Source organism: Kogia breviceps, chromosome 4 (genome assembly GCF_026419965.1).
Source record: "Kogia breviceps isolate mKogBre1 chromosome 4, mKogBre1 haplotype 1, whole genome shotgun sequence".
NCBI classification, from domain to species: domain Eukaryota; kingdom Metazoa; phylum Chordata; class Mammalia; order Artiodactyla; family Physeteridae; genus Kogia; species Kogia breviceps.
In genome coordinates, this window is record NC_081313.1 from 151,089,556 (window position 1) to 151,110,448 (window position 20,893).

The window sequence follows — 20,893 nt, forward strand, 5'->3', positions numbered from 1 at the left end:
TCCCAGGATCCCATGCAAGGCCCCCTTCCTCCCCTGTCAGCACTGTTCTTGGTGACCAAGCAGGCTCTGTGGGCCTTTGGTTCTTGCCCATCCTCTCTGGTCGCCATGGACTTCTGTGGTAATCCCATCTCACACGTGTGCAGATGCACACGGAACACCATGGGCACAGGCTTCTGAGTGATCTGGTCCCTGTGCTAGACGCGTCTGAGAATCAAAGGCAGGCAAGGCCATGCACAGACAGCCTCCCAGACTGACCAGGTGAGGAGGTCGGTCCTGGTAGGAGTGGCCCCAGGAGTACAAGGGAGGAGACACACATGTGTTGGAACTGGCAGGTGAGGCAGGAGCAATGGTAAGTGACAACAGGAAGCTGTTCAGAGCTAAGCTAGATGGGGAAAGGAAAAGTAGAGAAATGGGGCAAGGCTGTGAACACTTTCCTCCTGGCCAGACACAGGGTAATCAGGTGATTTTCTGGGAGACCCCAAGATCAGCTACCACCAGGCAGCTGGGTCCCCTACAAAAGGCAAGAGGGCACAGCCCCAACCTAACCAACGCAAGGCCAATGCATTGGCTCTCCTGGACACATGACCACTGTCTACACCCGCTCTGCAGTCACATCCTGTTCCTCTCCCCTTTTATCCTACATGTATTTTTTTTTTTTTTTTTTTTTTTTTTTTTTTGTGGTACGCGGGCCTCTCACTGTTGTGGCCTCTCCCATTGCGGGGCACAGGCTCCGGACGCGCAGGCCCAGCGGCCATGGCTCACGGGCCCAGCCGCTCCGCGGCATGTGGGATCTTCCCGGACCGGGGCATGAACCCGTATCCCCTGCATCGGCAGGCGGATTCTCAACCACTGCGCCACCAGGGAAGCCCCTATCCTACATGTATTTTTGAAAGCACTTCTGTCCTGGGATTTGCAGGTTGTTTTGTGGACTGTTTTTCCTCTTAAGAGCTGTGCTGCTTCTTATGCTCCTCTGGCTAATATTCTATTCTAGACCCCAATCTCTACACAGTCACCACTAACCATTTTTTTCTTTTTTTGTTGTTATTATGGTAAAATATACATGACATAAAATTTACTATCTTAATCATTTTTCAGTGTACTGTTTAGTGGTATTAAACACATTCACATTGTTGTACAATCATCACCACCATCCATCCCCATAACTCTCTTCATCTTGCAAAAGTGAAACCACTGACCATTTTTACTGGCCCATGTTACTGTCCCTGCTGCCATTTATCACCTGGACTGGTAGAGTGAGTTAACTGCAGAGCACTGTGGCTGCAGATAGAGGTCCTGGTCTCATCCCTGCTGCCTGCTGAGCCTGATTCCAGTTCTGGGATTTGCCTCCTGTTATGGACTGAATGTGTCCATAACATATGTCAAAACCCTACCCTGCAATGTGATGGTATTAGGAGGTGGGGCTTTGGGAGATGATTAGGATTAGATGAGATCATGACCTGGAGACCTCATGATGGGATTAGTGCCTTTATAAGAGTCAAAAGAGAGCTGGCTTCTCACCTCTGCTCTCTGCCATGTGAGGACACAAGAAGTTAGCCATCAACAGGAGGGCCCTCACTTGACCATGCTGGCACCCTGATCTAAGATTTCCACCCTCTAAAACTGTGAGGAACTAATTTCGGCTGTTTATAAGTCCTCCAGTCTATGATGTTTTGTTACAGCAGCCTGAACTAAGACATCCACAAAAGGTCTGAATTGGGTTAGTCACTGTCACACTCATTTCTCTGCATGCCATACATCAGCATCTCACACTGCCTTGTCTCCTTGTTGGTATTTGTGGCTGGTACAGATCTTGCTCCATGTTCTTGGGTGTTCAAGAAACATGGTTTTTAACTGCTTTTCAATAACTCAATTTGTATGTCAACCCTGCCACTCTGCTGCAGTGGTGGAAACTTAACTTCAGTCTATTTGGAGCATTCCTCACCTACCTTTCCTAGGATGTATCTAAATACTGACCTAATACTAAGTAAGGCATTTTAATAACAAGACTGTCTTTGCTGGCATGTCTCTCACCCTTGTTCCCCAACCCTTTCTATCACTTATTCTCTGCCTCCATTGGCTGCCCCTAAGAACACTGTGGCCTATTATCATCATTACTACAGGTCTCTGAGAAGCAAGGCCCCCCAAGTTGCCATTCCACTCTTGTTGCAAAGTACAATAAGAATGCCCTCCTGGCTTCTGATCTGTAAATGTCACCATCCAGAATGGTTAAATGCCATTCCCGAATCCCATCATCCCCAATGACACTAGGGAGCCCAGTTCCATGGCAGCATCTCCTGCTGTCAACCCTGGCCTACCAGGGAGAGCCATTAACACCTTCTCAATGATGCAATGCCCCCCCCTCACTGTCATATTCCCTACTGCTTTAGCCAAAGGAGCATCCTCTGGGCAGCTCCCAGAGAACAGAGTCAAATGGTGAATCTTCTGGTCTCATGTAATAAACCCATTCTAATATTCCCACTTCCCTGTAGCCTTCAGACCCTTCTTTAAACTCAGCCAAGGCAATTCTGGCGTCTCTACCTCATTGACCATTGTGTCCAATTTTCCAGAGTCATCTAGTAGCACATTAGGACAAGCTCCAGGTGTTCTTGGCAGAACTCTAGTCTTCAGTCATGGGAGATGTTCCATTGCAATCAACTTCCTACCCAGTCTTATATACACCCCCACCCTCTAGATCCACTCCCTTGTCTGTTCCCCCAGAGGTCCTGCGGTTAGACATGTCCTGCAACCTTTTTTGGATGATCAAGCCATTTCCTTCTAGAGTAGGGACTGTGCTTCACTGCTTGGGCTATGTGAGACTCGATCCTAGTTATTGGTCTACAGGCAATGAGAGGTGGAGCTTCAGAAGGATTAGCATCATTTTATGACATCTACCTCAGGTGAGATTGCTGCATTGTCTCCAGGAAAAATAAAGCTGTTCTTCTCTATCACGGGAAGGAGCAGCTGCTACTGGCCAGAAGGGTTCAGGGGCTCTGGGGGCTCAAGGTTCTTAGGTATATCCACCCAAACATCCCCATGCCGGACCTTAAGGTCCCATTCCTTCCCCTTAAAATGCTTGACTTTAGTACAGGAAAATTGTTAAGGATGCACGGGTCTTCTCTGCAGCTCTACTGCCCTTGATTAAATCTTGAGCCTTATTTTCAGCACACTCTGCTTCCTGGCCGCAGAATTGAGCAGTTCTTTACATGGTGCCTTGGGAGACTTTCCAGCTTTCACATCATGCCCTGAGTTGAGTGGACTAAGAAGAGCCTTTCATTCTTTCTTCAAAGCTTCTAAGACAGTTTAGAAAAGTTAACCACCTCCATAATCCTTGTAATTACAGCTGCCTCCATATCTTTCAAGTGCCAAAGCTACTACATAAGCCAAACTTTGCCTTCAATTTCCATCTCATTCCAATCCACCAAAGGTAAGAGTCTTATGCTTCAGGACACTAGGGGTTACTACCATCCTCCTCACCAACAGTGGTGAGAGGTCTTTGTTGCCTTCTGAATGGGGGGTGATCTAGTTCTAGATTCCTTTCCCTATGGCCTGCCTTCTAGTGCTACATCCTACTAACTGCCTTAGCTTGAATTCCCATAAAAGCAGAGCCTGAGCTTAGAACTTGGGTGCAGTTTATCTGGTAGATGATTCCACGAACTGAGAGAGGGGGAGTGAGGAAAATGGTAGAAGGAAAATTTAACAAAGTGTGTTTTGGTTTCTGTCCTCTACTGGAGGTTGCCCCAGAAGGCATTAACTCTCCTGCACTCCCAGGCTATGTCTGTGGGTTGAGAGAGCTCCTGAGGCTTAGGAGAAAGCCCTGAAGCAGAAAGGCAGAGAAACCCACAGTAGACACTTGAAATGAGGCACTGACAGTATACGCAGAGCCATCCACCATAGTTGCGGCTAAAATCAGAGGTGGGCTTATCAGATGCAACCAAAAGTTCCAAAAGCATCTGGTACACCTTCCCTGCCTCCTAGAGGATTAGATACCTATGACAATACCAAAGGCCAAACAACATCTGCTCCTGGGATTCAGGTGCTTGTCTCTTATAGACCTTTGTTCATTCTAGAAATATCTGGAGAGAGCCTAGTAAGTGTTAAGCACTTTTCTAACTAAGATACAGGAAAAAAAAAAAAAACACAGAAAAAAATCCCCTATGGAATTTACACTCTAGTTGGGGCAGAGGGGGTGGAGACAGACTGACAAAATGCATAGCATGTCAAATGGTGACAGATGCTAGAAAACAAAGCAGGAAAGGAGGATAAGTTGTGCTGGTTTGGTTGGGTGTGGGGAGAATGCATGCTCTTTTAAATAAAGTCATTAGAGAAAACTTCACTGAAAAGGTGACATTTAAGTAGACACCTGAAGGAAGTAAAATCAGCAAGACACTGAGAAGGAGCAACTGTGAGGTAGGAGAGAAATCAGAACAGTGTAGTGTCCTAGAAGACAAGTGAAGATGAGGAGGCATCAACTGCATGAAATGCTGCTGCTGGGCCAAGATGAGGATGGAGAATTAGCCAAAGGACTTAACAACACTGGAGTCAAAGTCATCCTTGACAAGAGCAGGCTGGGGAGACTTGGAGGTGAGAAATCCAAAGCTGAGGGGAACTAAGAGCAAAGAGTGAGGGGAGGAATTGAAGACAGTGAATATAAGCAACTTTTTGGAGCTTAGTTATAAAGGGAAGCAGAAAAATGGGGCAGTAGCTGGAAAGTAATGTAGGGTCAAGAAAGGACTTCTTTCCAAGATGGAAGACCTACCAGGATCTCTATTCCATTTCCCTTCCTCTTTCCTCTTGCTGTAGACAAATATACAGCCTTTTTGACCTCCTTCCTCAAGCCCCAAAAATATTTTTTCAAAGCTCTGTTCCCGAGAGGGTTCTGAGCTGTAGAAGGTGAAAGACACAAAGAGTTCTTTGTTCCTACTTTCTGCTCTGTCACACACACACACACACACACACACACACACACACACACACACACACACAGCCCCACCCCCACCCCCGGGGCAATGAGCTTGCTGCCTCAGTCAGGGGGTGAAATTCCAGAGCAGAAAGAACAAAGTCAGATACCTCAATATATCATTCTGCCCCATTTGATCTGGGTCCTTTATCCACTTGGATACCCCTCCCTAAACATGGGGCTCCCCATCTGCTGCTGATCTGGCAGGGCAGATACTTTTCTCTGTTCTAGAAAATAAACTGTTTGCAAGTGCTCTGGCCAAAGCAATATTCCCTAAACTTTAGGTACTCTTGTATCACCTTTATGATTTTTGCTATTTCCCGATACCACATAGTTTTTATCTCATGTTTTAATGTAAAGCACTTCCCTCCTTAAAAAAAAACCTTTTTTTATTGTGGTAAAATTCACATAAAACTCACTATTTTAAAGTGTACAATTCAGTGTCTTTTAGAACATTCACAATGTTGTACAACCATTACCACTATAGCTCCAAAACATTTTTCATCAACCCAAAATGAAACCCTGCTCCTGTTAAGTAGTCACTCCTTCCTCCCCACATCCCCCAGCTGTGGACTTGTCCATCCTGGATATTTTATATAAACAAAGTCATACAATATGTGGTCCTTTGCATCTGGCTTCTTTCACTTAGTATAATTTCTCCATCAGTGCCTTATTTTGTGCTTTTTTCTAGGTATTGTTTTGATTCCCTTCTCATTTCCTTTTTTGTGTATTTTTTATTTTCTAAGTTATTCTAAAAGGAAATTATACTTTACAACTATTTAAAAATATTTTAATCCATGTTAATATACAGAACTATTAAAATACAAAAGAGCACCGCTCCAAAGAAATGTTTTTAAGCATAGTGTCTAATGACATGTTTTGCGTTGTTTTGCTGATTTAATTAGGCCACATTTTTATACAAAGTAGTGGTTTAGTAACCCCTAGTCTTTCTCCTGAAAGCAAGTTAGGCTGAAGAAGGACACCCACTTCTCTCAAAATTTTCACATGGCTCTAGGAAAATGTGTTGGAATCCTACCGGACTTAAGTTTCACTGGGTGCTGAAAGGGCCTGTCTACATTCCAAGGAAAGGTTGCAGATTGCAAGGACCAGTGTCATCACCTTTGTTGTGCAGCCACATCACTCACAACACCCTCACCAAAAGCACTTTATAAGATACCTTGGGCACAGGGCTCCCCGTACCCCAGGAGAGAACATCGATCTAGAACGCATACAGAAGGACATCCAAAATCAGACACCTATAGGAGGAATGGAGTGAAGCTGAGCAGGAGCTGACAGCCACAATTCAGGCAACTGCTGCTGGGCAAAACCAAGGTCCAGCATGGCTGAGTCTCCCAGGTTTTCAGGAGAACACGGGAAATCTGGATTTTTAATGTGAACTCTCCAAATTCTTAAATGTTGGCAACTCATGCAAAATTGTAAAATAAAGTAGGTCGAGCAACTCCTATCTGTGCACTGGATTAGCTCTGGACAGTGCTTGTTTGTATCCCCGACCCATAATTCTAGAGAGAGGAAAAGGAAACCCGCAACGAAGAAGCGACTCGCCAAAAGTCACACAGCCAGGAGGGGGAGGCAGAGCTCAACGTTTCGAGGGATTCTTTCGGGAAACAGTTTCCAGGTCGTAAAATACACTTTTATCCTGGACTCAGACTGAAACCCCTCCCCGGAGCGCCTCAGGGAGGGAAAGGCCGACTGTAAGGTCACCGACCCCGCCTGCCCGCCCAACTGCACCCTCCATCCCTGAGCCCAGGTTTCCCTGCCTCCCGGATTTTGCCCTCCGTCCCTTGGGCAAAGAAAGCCATTGCGGCCACTACCTCTCATCGCCTGCCATGCCCGCCCCCTACTGCACTGTTGCAAGCCTGGCTCCCACTCCGCGTTCCCAATGGGCTGCAAACATCTTCCTCCACCGCCCTATCGCACCCGCCCGAGACGGGCTGCTGACTGAGTCTCCCCTCCACACCAGGCCCAGAGTGATGGTCCCTGGAGGCGCGCAGCGGACCCCCAGCGAACCCGGAGCCCAGCCCTGACCGCCACAGGAACGCGCCCGGGCCTAAAATGAGGAGCGAGGTGCGCATGCGCCGCACCGGTTTTATTGCGTCACCGCAACTCTGGAGCCCGCGGCTCGATGAGGAGCACGCCGCACGCGCCTTCGCGCTTGCGCATCTTCTTCTGGCAGGCGCGCGCCGCAGCGGCAGTGGTTGCCTCGTGTTCTGTCTTCTTTTCCAACAGGTGCATGCGCGCTGTGGTCTCCGTCAACATGTCCATGAGAAGTTCCTGCTGCAGCTTCAGGTAGTTGTTCTCTTCCAGCAGCACCTGGCTCTTGATCCGCTGCACCTGCGCCTTCCAGCCCGAGGTGATCGGGGAGGGCAGCTGCGGCCGCGACCGCACCGGCTGGCCCTCCGCGGTCCACCGGCCGGCGCGGAACACGAAGGCCTTGTCGCTGAGGCGCGTGCGCGGCGTGCCGTAGCTGAGGCCTAGCTCTGCCTGGCGCGTCTGGTGGTCCAGCAGGTGGAAGGTGGACATGGAGGAGATGCGGCGCAGCGGAGGCCGCCGCGGCGAGAAGCGCCGCGAGAAATGGTGGGCCCAGAACTGCCGCAGCTGCTCCCACAGGCTGTTCTCATGGCCCGAGGACGGGCACCCGAAGGCCTCCAGGGCAAGGGCTGGGCGGGCCTCGTCAGGCGCACGGATACCCGGAGCAGATCCTCGAGGACGCGGGCGACCCAGGCTGCTCCATTGCCTCTCAAGCCTCAATGTCCAGAATGATAAAGGCGAGCCAGGGACACTGCTGGGGAGCAAGAGTCTGGGTGAGCACCCTGCTTGGACGAGCTGCCCCCTCAAACCGCGAGGCCTGGTGGGCAGGGCTCAGGCCCGCAGCTGGCGCTCAGGGTTAACCAGCTGCTGGCGACTGAGGAGTCCATCCCTGCACACTCGCACTAGCAGCAGTCTACCCAAAACCCCCTTCTCCAAAGACTACTCTGTCAGGCTTTGGGGATAGATAGGCAGGTGAAGGACCAGAACCCTGCTCTCTGAGTGCTGGGTGGCTGTAGGAAGGGGTTAATAGGCCTTTAAGGGAGGAAGGAATGATAGCAGAGACAAGTAGGTACTTAAAAGATGCACAGGAATTTGATAGGTAGATTGGGCGTGGATAAGGGAGAGCCTCTAGGCAGAGTGAAGAGCTAGGCAAGGCTCGAATGTTGTACCTGTGAGGAAGAGCTTGGGGGAGGATTGGTATAGGGTATTGAGCTGGAAATAGCGGAAGAGGAAGCTGGAAAGGGGGACCAGGGCACTAAAAGTTTAGACTTCCTTCTGTGGGTTAGAGGGCGCTACTGAAGCATTGTGAAGCCAGGGCTGGATCTACATTTTGAAAAGTATCTGGTGGTCGTCTAGCATACCCAACAGCATTACTGCCCTCGTCATTCAGTTATTTTACAACCTTGACTGACTGGCACCTGCTTTGTGCCAGGCCCTGGTCTGGGTAGAGGGTGCCAGCACAGCCTATTCCTGCCCTTAAGATGCTCCTGGTCCAGCTGGGAAGCCAGATGTGTGCGTGTAGATCACAGTCTTGTGTGGTCAGTCCAGTAGGGGCATGTGCCATGGGCTAGGATCTATGCTTAGGGCTTGAGCCAACAGGGGTTGTGCAGACTAGACGTGACTTGTATCCCAAGCAGACTACATGCTCAAGGAAGCTAAAGTCCAGATAACAGATATGTCCCATACATACAGAAGGACAGATATGTCCTTCTCCCCCCATTCCTGTATGTGCTGATTCTGTTGTGTGAGAAAGAAAACAGTGCTTTCTTTTGAATTCCTCTTCTCCCTATGGAGAGTGAAAAGAGAAGGAACCCTGGGGTAGGGTTCCCTCTGTCATGCCTTCATTAATTCAACACACACTTACTCCTCACACATAGCTGGGCAGTACTATCCCCTAGATCTGGCTCAGGGACATGTCTCTTGGAAGCCCAAGGCTAGAACCCGGCCCACCCTTGAGGTTGCATCTTTCCAGAGGATCCTTCCCCAATAATCCTCACATGTTGTACCTCACCTGGAGGATGTGTTGGAGGTGTCAAGCTGCTGTCCCAGGCCTGGCCCTATCTCTGAACCACTCAGTTGCTGTCTACCAGCTATGACTCACAATGCCTCTAGGCCAGATCAGCTAAGCTATAAAACAGACCCCTGGGCTCTCCCCTGTATTCATTCAGTACACTTATTGAGTGCCTTCTGTGTTCCAGACACTGTTCTTCCAACATGAGGAAGATCTTCCATCATCAAGCTATCATTCTTAAGGGGGAGAAGGTTATAAGCAGAGCCTAAAATAGGAATTTGTTCTAGGGGATTGAACAAAATAGTCCCTCATGAAGCTAATCAAGGGTGTCATGGGTCAGGTTTCCTAGAAGCAGAGCCTCAGATGAGAATTATTGAGGGATTTACCGGGGAAGTGTTCTTGGGAGAAGGGAGTAAGGGAAGCAGGACAGGGCAGGGAAAAGAGCTAAAGCTAAACAGGAATGTGGCCTCAGGTGGAGACTAGCTCTAGCCAGATCCCACGGGGAACTGTAGAAATTGTGCCAGAGTTAGGTCTCCTTACTGCAAGAGAGCCAATCTTTTGTGCCCTTCTCCCCCACCCAGCCCTCATTTCAGTCAGTCATTGTCAGGGGCAACTGTGAGTTGTCAGCCAACATTTAAGGCACCTATGGGGTGGGTGCACCCCCAGTAAAGGGATTTGTAGGACGTCAACAGCATAAAAGAGGGAGGAAGAGAATAGATAATAAAAATGAAAGGAAATAGGGCTTCCCTGGTGGCACAGTGGTTAAGAATCCGCCTGCCAATGCAGGGGACATGGGTTGGAGCCCTGGTCCGGGAAGATCCCACATGCTGTGGAGCAACTTAGCCTGTGTGCAACAACTACTGAGCCTGTGATCTAGAGCCCGCGAACCACAACTGCTGAGCCCGCATGCCTAGAGCCTGGGTTCCGCAACAAGAGAAGCCACCGCAATGAGAAGCCCGCGCACTGCAACTAGAGAAAGCCCGTGCGCAGCAACGAAGACCCAAAGCAGCCAGAAATACAAATAAATATTTTTTTTAAAAAATGAAAGGAAATAACTAAATGAATAAGAATTTCTGATTGTGATACATGCCATGAAGAAAGTAGAGTAATACAGAAAGTGACTTTAGGACAAAATGTGGGGTAGGAACCAATTTAGACCTGGCACTCAATGAAGGCACTTGATATTGATACTAAGACTTGAATGATGAGAGACTGAATATGGGCTAGAGGTACAAAGGAGTTGGGCTTGTTTGAAGGACAAGTGCTGTGTCAAGCTGTGGAAGGAAATGAAGTCACCCCTACTCGCCAACCACACCCGATCAATTGCCATCACGTTTACTTGGCTTTCCTGACCCCAAGGGTCTCTTGCAGGGGCCTCCCAGTTAATCCAGCATCCTGATGGCTCTAGAAGGGGTCACCTAGCTCCAGGGAGCTCACAACATAGGGCAGAGCCAAGTGGTAGTGCCACCTTCTGGGAAACCTTTTTCTGTAACAGTTTTATTGAGGTATAATTGACACAATAAACTACATATATTCAGTATTTATAATGTACACTTCGATATGTTTGGATAATTTTTTTTTTTTTTTTTTTTTTTTTTTTTGCGGTACGCGGGCCTCTCACTGTTGTGGCCTCTCCCATTGCGGAGCACAGGCTCCGGACGCGCAGGCTCAGCGGCCATGGCTCACGGGCCCAGCCGCTCCGCGGCATGTGGGATCTTCCCGGACCGGGGCACGAACCCGCGTCCCCTGCATCGGCAGGCGGACTCTCAACCACTGCGCCACCAGGGAAGCCCTGTTTGGATAATTTGATTTAAGAAATCATAATCAAAATCAAGATAATGAAGATACACATTACCTTCGGAAGTTTCCTCTGCTCCCATCACTATATAGATTAGTTTGAATTTTCTAGAATTTTATATAAATAGAATTATTTAGTATGTACCTTTTTTTTTTTTTGCACTGGCTTTTAAAAAAAATAAATTTATTTATTTTTGGCTGCCTTGGGTCTTCGTTGCTGCAGGTGGGCTTTTCTCTAGTTGTGGTGAGCGGGGGCTACTCTTCGTTGTGGTACGTGGGCTTCTCATTGCGGTGGCTTCTCGTTGCGGAGCACCAGCTCTAGGCACGCGGGCTCGGTAGTTGTGGCACGCGGGCTCAGTAGTTGTGGTTCGTGGGCTCTAGAGCACAGCCTCAGTAGTTGTGGCTCACGGACTTAGTTGCTCCGCAGCAAGTGGGATCTTCTCGGACTGAGGCTTGAACCTGTGTTCCCTACATCGGCAGGCGTATTCTTAACCACTGCGCCACCAGGGAAGTCCCTGCACTGGCTTCTTGCAGCATAATTGTTTGAAGTTGAAATTCATTCATGTTGTCGCATTTATTAACAAAATTCTTTCCTTTTTTGGTGAGTAGTATTCCACTGTATGGAAATACCACAATTTGTTTTTCCATTCACCTGTTGATGGAAATTTGGGTTGTTTCCATTTGGAGGGCTATTACAAATACAGCTGCTATAAACATCTGTGTACTTACTACTCGTTATGTGGCCATGTGCTTTAATTTCTCTTGAATAAATACCTAGGAGTAGAATGGCTGGGTAATATGGTAGGTGTATTTACCTTTTTATGAAGTTACCAAGGTTTTTCCAAAATGATTGTACCATATCCCTACCGTCATTGAAAGAGTTTCTGTTCTTGTTCCTCCACATACTTGCCAACACTTAGTATGGTAAGCCCTTTTATTTATTTTTTTGTTTGTTTTTTTATATTTTGTGAAATTTAATTATATCTGTTATCAATTGTCAATCAATGGTCAATCAACTTGGCAATCCTGAAACTACATCTAATTCTGTCTCCTACACTGAATTCTTTTCCAGAACTTCTAATATATATAAATGATATGTACTAGTTTGATTTCCATCTCTTTTTATTTTTTTATTTTTTTAAACATCTTTATTGGAGTATAATTGCTTTACAATGATGTGTTAGTTTCTGCTTTACAACAAAGTGAATCAGTTATACATATACATATGTTCCCATATCTCCTCCCTCTTGCATCTTCCTCCCATCCTCCCTATCCCACCCCTCTAGGTGGTCACAAAACCACCTAGCTGATCTCCCTGTGCCATGCGGCTGCTTCCCACTAACTGTCTATTTTACGTTTGGTAGTGTATATATGTCCATGCCACTCTCTCACTTCGTCACAGCTTACCCTTCCCCCTCCCCATATCCTCAAGGCCATGCTCTAGTAGATCTGTGTTTTATTCCTGTCCTACCCCTAGGCTTTTCATACAGAGTGAAGTAAGTCAGAAGGAGAAAAACAAATACCCTATGCTAACACATATATATGGAATTTAAGAAAAAAAAATGTCATGAAGAGCCCTTTTAATTTTAGTTATTCTGTGGGCTTCCCTGATGGCGCAGTGGTTAAGAATCCGCCTGCCAATGCAGGGGACACAGGTTCAAGCCCTAGTCCGGGAAGATCCCACATGCCACGGAGCAACTAAGCCCGTGCACCACAACTACTGAAGCCCGCACGCCTAGAGCCTGTGCTCTGCAACAAATGAAGCCACCACAACGAGAAGACTGAACACACTGCAACGAAGAGGAGCCCCCACTCGCTGCAACTAGAGAAAGCCTGCATGCAGCAACGAAGACCCAATGCAGCCAATAAATAAATAAAATAAGTTTATTTTTTTTAATTTTAGTTATTCTAGTGGGTGTGTCTAAATTGTGATTTTGATTTCATTTCTCTGTTGGCTAATAATGTTGAGTGTCTTTTCATGTGCTTATTTGTTACCCTTGTTGCTGAAGTTGTTCTTGTCTTTTGACCTTTTTTTTTTTTTTTTAACTGGATTGTTTGTCTTGTTGAGTGTAAGTTCTTTAATGCTAGATAAAAGTCCTTTGTCAGATAGTTTTGCAAATATTTTTTTCCCAGTCTATGGCTTGCCGATTAAAGCAAAAGTTTTTAATAAAGTCCAATTTATCAATTTTTACTTTGACCCTCAAAAGGTCATGATTTTCATGTCATATTAAAGAATGCTTTGCCAAACTAAAAGTTTCACCATTTTAGCTTTACATCTTATGTTCTATTTTGAGTTAATTTTTGTTGATAGTGTGCTTTTCATATGGTTGTCAAGTTGACCCAACACCATTTATAAAGACTAGCCTTTCCCCACTATTTGCAGTTGTGTCTTTATTGTTCTTCATGTGACTGTGTATGTATGACTGTTTCTGGGCTCTATTCTCTTTATTCTTTTTATTCTTGTACCAATACCATATTTTCTTAATTGTTGTAGCTTACAGTAAGTCTATCTGGTAATGTAAATCTTCAAACAATTTTTTTAAGAATGCTTTGGTTTTCTAGGTCCTTGGAGTTTTCATATAATTTCAATTCCATGTAATTGAATTTCTATCCTAATTTTAGAATTAGAATGTCAGTTTCCGCAAATAAACCTTTATGCTCACTGTTCAAAGCTCTCTCTTATCATCAGGATAAGCTTGAATCAGCCCTCAGAAGGTTGTCTAATGGACATGGAATCAGAGCCCAGGAATATTTTAACCCAGCCAATCACACATTCGCCTTCTCTCTCTCACTCCCTCTTCCACCACCACCCCCAATTGTGTCTATGTTATTAAAGCTACTTTTCATTAACACTTATGACATGTCAGGAAGGTCCTGAGTGATCATCAGGAATGGTATTCAGCAACTTTCAATTTCCCTATTTCCATGGTCTATAAAAGAGGAAAAGCTACAAAACCCAAGGAAGTCTTTTTTGATGATTTGAAAAGGAAAAGTTTAGAGGAGGAATAATTCCCACTTAACATGTTAACTCCTTTCACAAACAGACCTTGATTTTGAGGAAATTTAATGAAAACTAGTTTTTGTGTTTTTGGGGTTTTTTTTTTTTGCTGCATGGTGCAGCATGCAGGATCCCAGTTCCCCTAACAGTGATCAAACCCATGACCCCTGAAGTGGAAGCGCAGAGTCCCAACCACTGGACCGCCAGGGAAGTCCCGAAAACTAGAATTTAAAAATGCACAGTCAATAACAATGGTTCCTGGCTCCTTTGAGGGACTCCGTCTAAATGTCACTGAAAAGACCAGATTTGGAGCCTGTGAGGAAAGGAGTGCCAGATCCCAACAGGTCTGAGTTTAAGGACGTAAAGCTCATTCTGATGGCACAGAGGAAAGGAGAGAGGACTTTAAAAAAAATTTTCAGGGCCTCCCTGGTGGCGCAGTGGTTGAGAATCCGCCCGCTGATGCTGGGGACGCGGGTTCGTGCCCCAGTCCGGGAAGATCCCACATGCCTCAGAGCGGTGGGGCCCGTGAGCCACGGCCGCTCGAGCCTGCGTGTCCGGAGCCTGTGCTCCGCAACGGGAGAGAGAGAGGCCACAACAGTGAGAGGCCCGCGTACCGCCAAAAAAAAAAAGAATTTTCATTTCTTCACAGCCACAGTGGCTGTAAATGTCAGTGGATCCCTTCTCTTGGCAACCAAGAGGAATAGTTCCAAAACCAAGGAAGCAAAATCCTGTTTACCCTCATGACCATTTCAATCCAGCTTCTAAGATAATTTGTTGTTGATATTTAACCTTCCCTGAAACAATGAGGGGTTCTCTGTGCTAACATAGTATTTTTTAAAAACCCAAATATTTGCATTTGTATAAGACCTGATAAAAACAGTAATTCAAGTAGTACGGAACACAAGAAGAACATAGTTATACAAAATGCACACGCTTCACCCAGTACTTCCATTTTCTGCACGGTGCCTTTTTAGGATGCATGAAAGGATGCCCATCCCCTATGTGGTTCATCCTTCCCTTGGGCTTTTTCTTCTTTAGTTTCTCCTTCAGCCTTCCTCTTGGGCTTGGTGGTTTCAGCAGGGGTGGGATGCAGCATGAGGGCTGACCACAGTGGTGGTCTAAGGGTTGCTGTTGCTTCCTCTGTCATACCCATGCTGCTCCCAAGCCATTTTGCCTTAAAATTAGTAACATGCATGTTCTTTGGAATTTGCAATACTCTATAGAAAATGTTTAAATTTTGTTTCAAAAAGTAACAGAAAAAAAGTGTTGATGATGTTCTATCTACTCTAGATAACCACCAGGAAGCGCCCTGGAACCTGAGAGTCTGCACCTGGGTTTGAGTGGTGTTGGCTAACTAAAGGGGAAGGTAAGCAGACAGGCATGAGAGCACTGAGTTCCCCTGAGAATGGAAGATTTCAAAGTCTTCTGAAGAGTGAAAAGTGGACTTAGAATGTGCATCATGGCACAGTACAGAGTGTGTGCCAGCTGAATTTGGAAACATCTGCCTCAGGGCACTGGGAGCAGATCACAGGTCAAATAGCACTTATTTTCAGCAGAAAACATTTTTTGTTGTCCTATTGAAATGTTAATTTAAATGCTTTATAGGTAATTTATAAATTTATTGTGGTTTTATATTTGTATAACAGCTGTAAATAAATGAATGTATGGTAGGTTTATGTTTATAGACATTTAAACAAGAATGGGTGGTGGGTTAATATTTTGATTAGCCCATATATAGTTGTCCTGAATATTCCTTTTTATACAGGTACCTGTCATCATTTAAATGAAAATCTGAGGCTTTCTGCAGAAAACAGAATTATTTGGGGGCTTCTAACTTCCAAAATAGGCTCTATAGGATCTGAACAACTCTGAACAATTGTCTTGAATTGTGAGAGCCTGACCTTTTTTGTTTTTTTGCCACACTCGCTGCGTGGCTTGCAGGATCTCAGTTCAGTTCCCTGACCAGGGATTGAACCCTGGCCACAGCAGTGAAAGTGCCAAATCCTAACTACTAGACCACCAGGGAACTCCCCTGGCTTTTTTTTTTTTAAGTTGTAAATTTAAAAATTGTGCAAGGAAAAAAAAATTTTTTTTAATAAAAATTGTTCAAGGAACACCAGTATACCCTTTATCTAGATTCCCCTACACTCAGCATTTTACCCTATTTCCTTGATCATTTCTGAACCTTTTACATGCATCATAGTCCTTTGCCCTAAATACTTCAATGTGTATTCTCTTACATAACCACAGTACAGTTATCAACCTTGTGAATTTACGTTGATATAATACAACCATCCATATTTCAATTTTGTCAGTTTACTAAGAATGTCCTTTATAGCATTTTTTCCCTCTAGTACAGGATCCCATCTAGGGATAGGTATTGCATTTAAGTGTTGCAAAGGAACCTTCCCTACTGTGGGCAGACACTTTTAAGACCATTTAAATGTCCTGTTCCTCAAAATTCCCACTAAAGTTACCATCCACTGGTGACTCTTGCCTGATCCAATCTTTATGATTGCCAAATTATGCTTTTCCAACACTGGCACTCACTTTATACTTATCAGTCGGCCCTCAGCATTCTTCTCTAAGCAAGAGATCTTCTTTCTCCTCTGCTGGTATGGTGAGATAATAGAGAAAAAAAAAAGAAAAAAAAAAAAATCTCCACCTCCAGTTCCCGGCACAGAGTTCCTAAAACCCTTGTAATTTCCTAGGTGTTAAGAGCACTAGGCACATATTTTGTTCTCATATTTGGTCTTTGACCCCTGTTCCTGACAGTTTCTAAATCCCTCAGAATTTCCTGAGTTATAGCAGTGTCTTTTGGTCTAATGAAGTGACTTATGGTGGGCTCCTGGATAGGAGCTGTTCACCAGAAAGACAGAGCCATGACTGGACACTTGGGACTTTCAGCCCCTCCTCCCCTCTCCCATTCTGCAAAGGGGAGAGGGGTTGGAAATTGAGTTAATGATTGATCCTGTTCCCATGAAAATCCCCTAAGTACTGGTTTCAGAAAGTTTCCAGATCGGTGAACACAGCCATGTACTGGGAGGGTGACACATCCAGCTCCACGGGTACAGAAGTTTGTGCTTGGGACCCTCCCGGACCTCGCCTTGTGTATCTCTTCATCTCGCTGCTCATCAGTATCCTTTATCATATCCTTTAATAAACTGATACATGTAAGTGTTTCTCTGAATTCTGTGAGCTGTTCTAGCAAATAATCGAAGCCAAGGGGGAGGAAGTCATGGAAACCTCTGATTTATAGCCAAGTCGGACAGAAATTGCAGGTAAGCTGAGGATCCAGTTCTTGTGATTAGCATCTGAAGTGGGGTCAGTCTTACAGAACTAAGCCCTTAACCTGTGGGATCTGACACTAGCTATCTCCAGGTAGCTAGTATCAGAATTAAGTGGTAGGACACCCAGCTGGTGTCACAGAATTGCTTGGCATGGGGAAAACTCCCACACATCTGGTGTAGGAAGTGATGTGAATGTGGTAGTAGCGTGACAGTAAAGAAGAAACACAGGTGGGGGACTTCCCTGGTGGTGCAGTGGTTAAGAATCCGCCTGTCAATACAGGGCACACAGGTTCGAGCCCTGGTCCGGGAAGAGCCCACATGCCGCGGAGCAACTAAGCCCGTGCGCCACAACTACTGAGCCTGCGCTCTAGAGGCTGCGAGCCACAACTCCTGAAGCCCACGTGCCTAGAGCCCGTGCTCTGCAACAAGAGAAGCCACCACAATGAGAAGCCCGTGCACCGCAACCACGAGTAGCCCCCACTTGCTGCAACTAAAGAAAAGCCCACGCGCAGCAATGAAGACCCAACGCGGCCAAAAATAAATAAATAAATAATAAATTTATTTTTAAAAAACGAACACAGGAGTGTAAGTTTTTTCTTTATAGGTACAGACTTATTAATTCTATTTTTCTTTTCCTTTTAAAAATTTGTTTACAGTTCTCTTTTACAGTGGTTTATAGTTCATTTAATTATTTTGATTCTCAGATGGCTGGGCCCTCCCCCAGAGATTCTGAGGTAATGTTCTGGGGGTGCAGCTTGGGCACTAGGATTTTAAAAGCTTTCCAGGTAATTCCAATGTGCAGACAAGGCAAAAAACAAAAACAACAAAAACAAAACAAAAAAAAACCCTTGCAATGTAAAACATAGAGACCAAGGCAAGCAAACAGAAAACAGCTGACAGGAAACAGCGAAAACATACAGAGAAAAAAATCTTCAACCAAAAGTAGTCAGCAGATTTTCTCCCCAGAAAACAATCATGAAACTGGAAAAAAAGGTTTTTTTTAAGATTTAGGGCTCTGGAAATTGACCAAAAGTAAATGAGAAATTGAGACGCATTTATGCATGAAAAACTTCTGAACTCTGGTTAGAACAGTGAGAGTCTGTGGCATTCTTGTCTGAGGCTGCTAACATTCCCCCAGCTTGGTCAGCAAGCTAGCTGTCCCAGAATTGGGGAGGCTGCACAAACCAACAGCTTTACTGCCAGAGGGGGCTCACTGAATCTGAAGCAAACCACAGTGAGATACTACTCTATATCTACTAAAATGGCTATTGGCGATGATGTGGAGAAACTGAAATCCTCCTACATGGGAAATGTAAAATCAGCAGCCAATTTGGAAAACAATTTAGTAGTGTCAAACAGTTAAACATAAACTTAGCATACAAGTCAGCAATTGTACTACTTAAATGGAAACATGTCCATATGAAGACTTGTATACAGGGAGTTCCTGGTGGTCCAGTAGTTAGGATTCGGTGCTTTCACTGCCCTGGCCTGGGTTCAATCCCTGGAAGCTGCACGGCGTAGCCACGGATAAACAAAATGTATATCTATGCAATGTAATATCATTCAATAATGGAAAAAGAATCAATTCTTGATACATGCTACAACATGAATGAAGTGCAAAAACATTATGCTAAGTGAAAGAAGTCAGATAATGATTCCATTTATGTGAAATATCTAGAAAAGGGAGATCAATAGCGGGAGAAAGCAGTTCTATGGTTGCCTTGGGTTGGTTGGGAGTTGACTGCAAATAGGCACAAAGGAACTTTTTGGTGATGGAGTTATTCTTTTTTTTAAAAAAAATAATTAATTAATTAATTAGGCTGCATAGAGTATTCACTGCTGCGCGCTGGCTTTCTCTAATTGCAGTAAACGGGCTACTTTTTGTTGCGGTGCACAGGTTTCTCATTGCAGTGGCTTCTCTTGTTGCGGAGCATGGGCTCTAGGCACGTGGGCTTCAGTAGTTGTGGCACACGGGCTCAGTAGTTGTGGCTCACGGGCTCTAGAGCACAGGCTCAGTAGTTGTGGTGCATGGGCTTAGTTGCTCCGCGGCATGTGGGATCTTCCTGGACCAGGGCTCCAACCCGTGTCCCCTGCATCGGCAGGCGGATTCTCAACCACTGCGCCACCAGGGAAGCCCCAAAATGTTGGGTTTTAAGGGAAAAATAAAATATATGTCTATACAAAGAGTGGTATACCATGTCCATAGCAGTTTTATATCATATAGCCAAAAATTGGGAACAGCCCAGTTGTCTTATTACCTGGTTAATGGATAAACAAACTGTGGCATACTTGTACAATAGACTACTCGGCAATTAAAAGCAACAAATTACTGATACACTTTACAACACAGATGAGGATCTCAAAACAATACGAGTGAAATAAGCCAGGTACAAAACACTATATACTATATAATTGCATTTATATTAAGCTCTAGAAATGACCAGTCTTTTCTATAGTAACAGAAAGCAGATCAATTTTTTGCCTGATGCTGGTGGTGGGGATGGAATGGGAATGGATGTGAGGAAACTGTGGTATAATTAAAAATACATTTGGTCTTTATTCTGGGTTCCTGGCACAGAGCTTCTAAAACCCTTGGCATTTCCTGAGTGATGAGTGCCTTTTGTTATTCATATCATTATGAATATCATATCATCATTCATATCATTATGATGATGTCCCCTTCCAACAACACCTGAGTTTATGCTAATCAGGTGATTATTGCTGGGCCCCTTGATCAGTTCAGGATAAGGGTGCTAGAGAAACCAAACCAAGTGATTTAGAGGAGTAGGATTTTCAGCTCCACTTCTTTTTTTTTTCGGTACGCGGGCCTCTCACTGCCGTGGCCTCTCCCGTTGCGGAGCGCAGGCTCGGCAGCCATGGCTCACGGGCCCAGCCGCTCTGCTGCATGTGGGATCTTCCCGGACTGGGGCACGAACCCATGTCTCCTGCATCGGCAGGCTGACTCTCAACCACTGCACCACCAGGGAAGCCCCTCAGCTCCACTTCTGACCTTTAGGAAGGGAAGAGGGACTGGAGATTGAGTACAATCACCAATGGTCAACGATTTATCCATCGTGCCTACTAATGGAACCTCCATAAAATCTCCTAAATCATGGTATTCAGAGAGCTTGCAGCTTGGTCAACACATGCAGGTGCTGGGAGGTTGCACGCCCAGAGAGAGTATAGAAGCTCTGCACATTCACACACATACACACCCATACCTTGCCCTATGCATTTTTCCATTTGTTCCTGAGTTGTAGCTTTTTAAGTAAACCTGTGATAGCAAGTAAAGCACTTTCCTGAGTTCTGTGAGTTATTCTCTTGAATTACTGAACCTGAAGGAGGGGGTCATGGGAAACCCCAAATTTGTAGCTGGTCAAGCAGACATGTGGGTAGCCTGTGCACTTCATTTGAAGCTGGGCATCTGATGTGGGGGCAGTCTTAGCCTCTAAACCTGTGGTGTCTGAGACTAACTGGGTAGTTAGTGTCAAAATTGAATTGAACTGACAGAAGTGGTGTCAGAAGAGAACACATATTTGGTGTTGGGGGGAAAAGAAAGAACTTCATAGGAAACTTATGGGGTAATGGAAATGTTCTATATCTTCATTATGTAGTGGTTACATGGTATGTGCTGTACATTACCAAAATCATGGAACTGTAAAATAAAGTTGATTTTTTAAAATGTGGGGTCTAGGAGTTGAGGAAACAGGAGATCTGAACCCAGGAGGAGTTACAAGGAGGTCCAGCGACAGTGGCTGAAGAGCAGTCTATTGACTGAAAAAAAAAAAAAT

General features: G+C 45.3%; 2 protein-coding genes across 4 annotated transcripts in view; both read right to left on the bottom strand.

Annotated features, from left to right (window-relative positions):
- The window catches only part of HNRNPH1 (heterogeneous nuclear ribonucleoprotein H1), a 264,799-nt gene that overhangs the window by 26,883 nt on the left and 217,023 nt on the right, over nt 1–20,893 (bottom strand). The gene's annotated exons all lie outside the window — the stretch shown is intronic.
- CBY3 (chibby family member 3) lies at nt 7,073–14,981 on the bottom strand. Its single transcript, XM_067033315.1, has 2 exons — nt 14,962–14,981; nt 7,073–7,760 (listed from the first exon to the last, which is right to left on the bottom strand). Exons 1-2 carry the CDS (start codon nt 14,979–14,981, stop codon nt 7,073–7,075), a joined length of 708 nt encoding a protein of 235 aa, XP_066889416.1.